The 7,502-nt window shown below is 39.4% G+C and overlaps 1 protein-coding gene across 1 annotated transcript; it reads right to left on the bottom strand.

The window, feature by feature from the left end:
• Positions 1 to 1,203: 1,203 nt before the first annotated feature.
• Positions 1,204 to 5,301, bottom strand: LOC143850529 (putative disease resistance protein RGA3). Its single transcript, XM_077359770.1, has one exon. The coding sequence runs from the start codon at positions 5,137 to 5,139 to the stop codon at positions 1,204 to 1,206; it is 3,936 nt and encodes a 1,311-aa protein (XP_077215885.1). The 5' UTR covers positions 5,140 to 5,301.
• Between the last annotated feature and the right edge of the window lie 2,201 nt (positions 5,302 to 7,502).

The following is a 7,502-nucleotide window of genomic DNA, read 5'->3' as shown; positions in this document are numbered from 1 at the left end:
GAAGTGTAAATGAAAAGATCTTTTAATATACACAAAAACCAAAATGCATGAACGATAATTGTATCTGTTGGGATCAACAAATAACCAAGCTTGATATCAGATGGAGGTTGTCTTTGGTGACTGATTTAGCACCTCCTAATCTTCAAATACTTATGCATTAGTGAAACTAACTTAATTAGGAGTAAGAAATATAACCCAAACTTGTCGTGATTGAAGTGTATCTCTTTTCTCAGAAAATAAGAAATAAAAATAAATAAAAATAGAAAAAATTGAGCACATGCAACATAATGGGCTTTAAATCAATTTTGTGTAGTGTTATAAAAAATCAGAAGAAAAGGGGGCTGAGATATTAGTAAATAATTTTGAGATTTAATGAGAAAATCAGTTAATGTTTGGGTTGGAGAAGAAAGTCATTGGATTTTTGCTTTGTCTTATTGTTTTCATTTTTCCTGGATAGGTGCACTTTCTTTATGAACTTGAAATTCCAATAAAATGTGTCTGTGTGTGTGAGGGGTAGATTCAAGATGAAAAATTAACAGAGTTTTGATGCTAAGTTCTAACAGAAGTTTAGGGAATGTCTAAAAGAAGTTTAGGGAATGTAATCAATTGCAAATGAAATCACCAATCAAATAACATTTAAAGCAAACCAATGCTAAATAAAAAGAAAGAAGATTTGAAGAGTAGCTACAAGATCAATTAATATGAATGATACCATAGAGTTCAAAACAGAGCATAAATTCAATGAAGCATGTAAGGTAAATTCATCCTAGTTAGGGTTCCTTTTGTCTTAAACAAGTCATAACTACTGTATGGCAAGACTAAGACAAGAAATTCTGAGATATAATGAAAAATCAAACTTGAAAAAAAAATCTCATATGAGTGTCCTTTCTTTATGAACATGGAATTCCAGTAAAATTAATTATTTCCTTTGTTTTGTTAAGAAAGTGAAACAGAGAAAATGAGGAAATGAAAAGAGAGAGAGAAATTGAGGTTTACTATTCTTTAAAATAAATAATGGATTGAAATCTCTTCATATGATTAATAAAATCCAAGAGCCCTAATTTGGGATTGAACCTCTAGCTCAATGGTTAAGGCTTTTTCATCAACCTGGAGGTCGGAGGTTCAATCCCATCTTACATACCAAAAATGAATAAAACAAAAGCCAAGAGGAGAGACAGTTGTGTACCTTCTCCAGAGTAGTCTTCAAACCCTCGAGCAATTCATCCATATGATGGGGATGTGTGAGATATTGGGCCAATATTGGCCTCCGTCCTTTTGACACTGTTTCTCTACTTCCGAACAGCCATCAATTTGTAATCTCTGAAGCGTGTTGGGCAGCCTTTCCTCCGGCAAGGAAAGGAGTTGAGGACAGCCATCAATGAGCAAGTATTGGAGGGAGGTGTGGTTCTTCAACATCCCCCTGGGCAGGGATTTCAGATTATCACACGAATAGATCTCGAGGGTTTTAAGTGTGGGGGGCAGTAGCATGCTTGGAGAGAATTCGAGTTGTGAACATTGAGAAATAATTAAGGTTTGGAGGGATGTAAGGTTTTTAGAAAAGATCTCTACATTATCAACTTCGAGGTATGTAAGCATGTCGAGCATTCCCTCTGGAAACTGCTGCATTAGAGGGCACTTTTTAATTTCCATTGTACGGAGGCCGATGATGTTTGGCAATGACTCTAGTTGTGGACAGTTAGGAATAAATAATCCTTCGAGGGAGGTGAGGTTATTACGCATCCCCTTGGATAGGGATTTGAGATTAGAACATGCGAATATCTCAAGGTATTGACGAGTGATGGGCAGTTCCTCCAATGACTCCAATTGCGGAAAACTTCTAATCTTCAATTTTTTGAGGGATGTAAGGTTGTTGAAAATCCCCTTGGACATGGATTTGAGATTAGAACATGAGAATATATCAAGGGATTGAAGAGTGATGGGCAGTTCCTCCAATGACTCCAATTGCGGACAACTGAGAATCTTCAATTTTTTGAGGGATGTAAGGTTGTTGAAAATCCCCTTGGACATGGATTTCAGATTAGAACATGAGAATATCTTAAGGGATTGAAGAGTGACAGGCAGTTCCTCCTCTGGCAAGAATGGGCATTGAGTAACCAAGTCCAGATCTTGGAGGGAACTCAGTTTTCCTAGCCCCCTTGTAGGCATACACTTGAGGCTATCACAACCGTTGCATATATCGAGAGATCTAAGCGTGATGGAAAGGCCCTCGTCGTCGTCTCCCAATGACTCGAGTTTAGGACACCACTCAATTTCTAAATATTGGAGAGAAGGAAGGTCATGCAACCCGACCTCCTTTGGCCAAGACACCAACTCATTACATCGAATGACCTCCAATTTCTCTAGTACGGTTAAGGGTTGAAGAAATCCAGGGGGTAAGGATATCAAGCCTTTAATATAGCGAATTTTTAATGACTTTAGAGTAGTGAGGCAAGGAACCGAGGCCAATACCATCTCATTACAGCCTCCTAATACCAAATTATTAATGGATGGGAGGTGGGGAAATCTCTGCAGCTTAGGACAATTTGATATTTTTAGTGTACCAAGGCATGGCATGTCCCCTTCCCTTGCTCCACACCATTCCTCCAAATTCAGCATGTTTACCAGCTCTAACTCCTCCAATGATGGAAAACCCTTAATAACCTTATTGGACCCACCGATAAACTCACCTTCAATATGTTTCAATCCATCCATTCCAACCATCTCGAGCTTCTTGAGGAAAGGTAGCTGCCCAAGGGGTGGAAGCTGTTGGCAATTCAAACATCCAACGAGACTAACAGTGTTCAGATTCGTCAAATTACCGCTCATCATCCACCTGGGGAAACTAACACCACCATATGATAAAATCTTTAGGGTTCTGAGGTTGGTGTGAGGTTCGAGGCCTTCAAGTACCTCCTCATCAACTGCAACATCTCGTGGATTATTATTGCTCCATCCCAACGTTAACTCATCAAGGTGCTGTTTCTTCTTAAAATTGGCTTCCTTGCATTCCTTCCCATCTATCACATTCTCTAAATTTGAAATGTGAATATTTCCCCTCAACTTTTTCAAGTTCTTTAACTCCCTTATTCCACATCCACTTTCTTTGCCCACAACAAATATAGTCAAAGTTTGAAGACTTAATAATTTCCCAAGTTCCGGCGGTGTACAAATCTTAAAACCCTTCAAAGCGAGATGTCGTAAGTTAATTAGGTTGCTGGTGTTCTTCGGTAACTCAACAAGTAGCCTGCAATCACCGAGTTTTAGTGTTTGCAGATTGTAGAGGCTAGTTATTGATTCAGGCAAGGTTGCAATAGTCGTAAAAGAGAGATCAAGGTACCTCAAATATTTTAATCCTCCAATAGAATCCGGCAAATCTCTTACACAGCTATGACTCAAATCTAACACCCGTAAGCATCTCAATTTTAGGAAGAAATCATGAGCAACTTGCTTAGTGAGTGTTTCGTACCTTGGCGGTAGCAGAAATGTGCGCAGCCTCTCAGATTCATGAAAGGACTCGAAAATTCGTGAGTGTTCATTGCATTGCCATATTGATGCACGATGAACCTTTGCAGCAATATTCGAAGAGTCGATGCTATTTTTTATTCTGAAGTATTCATCACCAGAAACGGATTGCGCAAGGTCATGATTTAAGTCATGCATCTTGTAGCATGATTCGTAGAGCCCTCTAGAATATTTAAAGAACGACCTCCATGTCAAGTCATCAAAATAGTCAGAGCCTATGTCTTCCAATCGCTTCTCAGATTGGATAAATCCTTCTGCAATCCAAAGTTGGATTAGAGTGTCTTTGTCAAATTCATAATCCTTTGCAAACAGGGAGCAATACACAAAGCATTGTTTCAGACATGCAGGTAAATGATCGTAGCTAAATTTTAATATTGGAATAATATCATTACTCATCTTTGATATTTCCCACATTTCACTTTCAAGGATATTCTTCCACTTGTTCTCATCGGTATTTGAACGTAAGAGACCTCCAAGAGCTTCTATTGCCAAAGGCAACCCATTGCACTTTTTCACGATCTCTTTTCCAATTGCTAATAAGTTTGGAGATACATCTGAGCTTTCCACTATGAATGCCCGTCCTCTAAACAAGGACCAGCTGTCATCCTCGTCTAAACAACCCAAATTATAGTCGGGAATTGTGCCCATGATTCTAGCAACGGTTGAACTCCGTGTAGTAACTATAATTCTGCTCCCTTTTGCCCCAAAACTGAATGGGGACTGTAGCCTCTGCCAGTCATTAGGATTGTCATGCCATACATCATCTAGGACGAGTAAAAATCTCTTGCCACTCAATTCTTCCTTGAGGCTAACTTGAAGTGGGTCGAATTCGTTAAGATCACAACATTTCTTTGTCACTGATTCCATAATTGCTTTTGTTATTCTACACATATCAAACTCTTCAGAGACGCAGACCCATCCTCGAACTGGAAAATGATCCCCCACCCGTTTATCATTGTAAAGAAACTGGGCAAGAGTTGTCTTTCCAAGGCCCCCAATGCCGACAATCGGAATAACAGATATATCCTTGGACGATGACGATGATGCAGATTCATCCAGTAGCAATTTTACTATCTTCTCTTTATCGTTATCCTGACCGAATACATTTGATTCGTTTATTAAGGAGCTAGTCACCGATTGCCTTTTTATTTCACTCCGCCTCCCTGCATCTCCTTGTTTCAGATGAAAGTGATGCCTATCCTGTCCAATCTTATCCAATCTCTCCCGAATTTCTTTTATCTTATGTCCTATCTCATGTCGAAACTTAACTGGGTCGGAAGTAAAACAAGAGAAGCATAAGCTGCGCACCTGCTTCCTGTTACTGGTTTGGATATTTCCTTCCAATTTTGATCGGAGCACTTCAGTTGTAAACTCGTCCACTACATCATCTGCATCGTAAGCAACATCCTTGAGCTTCCGAAGCCAAACTTTCACTGCATTACTGCTTACTTGCTGTTCTTCAGCGTCTTGAAGCACAGCTTGAATTGCAGATAATGTGCTGGATAGGTTTTCGACCTCTTCATCAACACCCCATAGTAATGTAATCTCTTGTATGACTGAATCCATCAATTTGCCAACGATTGTTTTAACAAGAGGAGACAGTAATAGATCTTCCATACCTTCTTCCTGTATTGGAGATAAAAACCAAAGAAAGCAGCAACGAGCTAACAAATTGTGCTTCAGAAAAAGCAAGATTAGATCACTATGAACTCAAAACGCCTCTGTTTTTTTTTAGCACAGAGAGCCTCTTGCGGTGGGGAAAAACAAGTAATGGATCATTCTTTTGACGTAAAATGGGTGTAAAACAAATTTTACACAGGAAGAAAAGTAAGTTTGATTGTGAGTGCCACACCAAAAAGAAAAAGATGCAATAATTCATCTTTGATCTAAACCGTTGGGCCTTGCTTTGGATCTCCATGCCCCAAAATTATTGCAAATCGTCGATTCTTAACATCACGTGGACTGGTATGAAATGGATGGCTCCCATAAGTTAAAGATGGGACCAATAATGCTCTAGGGATCTCATAGTCAATTGATCGACCTTGCTTTGGATCTGCTCTAGATGCCCCAAAATTCATACAAATCTTTCCATCTTGACCTCGCATAGACTGTCAAAAATAGCCAGACCCATCAAATTCATGCTAGTCGTCCATCTCAAATCGATAGTATAGCACCAGTGGGGAGATTTTTACTAATCAAATTGGGCCCATTTAAGCATTAGCTATTTTCATTGTTCCATGTGGCTGACAAGGAGCATCAAACAAACTTTAAGAAAAGCAAAGTTTGGTTGTGAACACTCCACTAAAGTCAAAGATGCAATAATTCATCTCCCCATTGACGTGCTCAAGGCAACGAGCACCACGCATTAGAAAAAAAGCTATGGTGGAGGGCTCACTCGACGAAAGATTAAAAAATCTTAGTACGAGTTTCATATAGGGCAACAAGAAATAACTAGGCAAAACTTAGATCATGTAGGGCAACAAGAAATAACAAGGTAGTGAAAATTACAATAGACATTGCAAATGTAGTAATGTTTTGTTCTTTGATACCAAGATAGCAATGGGGCTTCTTTTTATTTGCTTTGTTATGTTTATATTTTTTTTCTTTCCAGTCTTATAGTTTGTACGTTTCCATTTTTGTATTGTCTTCGTTCTTGGGACTCAAATATATTTTTTTCACCCTGATGCACGTATTTCCTTACCGTGCGTAGCACGGGTTTTTTTTACTAGTATGGTTTATGGCAGGCCAAGAACAAAAGACAAAAAATAATAATTAAAGAATTAATAATTCTTCTTTCAATATTCTTTGATCTCAACCATTTTCCAAATCAATTCTATAAAGTTTATGGCCGGCCAAGGAGCATAGTAAAAGAAAAGGGACAAAGGGGCTATAGTTCATGGATATTGAAATACGGGTCTTTTCTTTTGCCATAAGAGATAGGCTCCTGAGGATTGAAATCTAAAGTGTAACCATAACATGTTTTTAGCGGTGTAAACGAGCCGAGCTTGGCCAGGCTCGGCTCGGGCTGGAACCAGGCTCAAGCTCAGCTCGGCTCGGCCAAGCTCGCGAGCCTTACTGAGCTCGGGTTATATTAAGTTCACACCCCTCATCTTCCCTGAACAGCCCTATCTACTGTAATTTGACTACTCTTTTTACACTACGGGTGGTGGTCCAAGTAACAAATGGGGTTCCAAAAAAGAAGTGACATATTTTGCCTCCCCCTTTCACTCCCTAGACAACCCTTTTAGTGTATATATTAATATATAATATATATATTTACATATATTAAATTCTTAACGAGCCGAGCCTGGCCTAGCTCGGGCTCGGCTCATTAAGCTTAATGAGCCTGACCAGCCAGCTCAGCTCGGCTCGTTAAGGATTCGAGCCGAGCTCGAGCGAGCTTCCGAGCCCGAGCCAAAATTGACACCCTTACATGTTTTTGTAATCAAGGCCGTTGATTTGGTTGGCCATTATTAGATGGTCCACCCAACAAACATCCAATCCACACAATTAGGGCATTAAAAAAAAATCAACGGTTTAACTTCTCTTGGAAGAATAATTATGACGATGACTGTGAGGCTATTTTTTGACAACCACATTTTGAGCCCACCTTGATCAGATTCTCTTAGCCCTCTAACCTAATTGGGATCAAGTAGGGTTGTGGAAGAGGAATTAAACCGTTGATTCATAGTTGTAGGAATGTAGTCAATAGTTTTTGTACCAGTCGACCAACTCCAATATTCCAGACATGCAAGTAGCAGTGGGATCACAAAGAGATCCAAAGTGAGGCCTATCAAATTGACGGCTCAGATCAATTCTAGTTAGGCCCCTTGATGCCTGTCAAATGGACGGCTCACGGAGAAGGGTGCACCACATTGTAATCTAATGACTTCGCGCCCTACCAATGCAATTGTTTTGCACATATAAATATAGAAAACTGTTATGCAGAAAGTGGCTTTTATGATCAATGGTAAAAGACA

Source organism: Tasmannia lanceolata, unplaced genomic scaffold, assembly GCF_043159265.1.
Source record: "Tasmannia lanceolata isolate RefF3 unplaced genomic scaffold, GAP_Taslan_0.1 ptg000018l, whole genome shotgun sequence".
Taxonomy (NCBI): domain Eukaryota; kingdom Viridiplantae; phylum Streptophyta; class Magnoliopsida; order Canellales; family Winteraceae; genus Tasmannia; species Tasmannia lanceolata.
The sequence above is the reverse complement of the archived record's forward strand: the minus strand, read 5'-3'. Positions and strand labels throughout refer to the sequence as shown.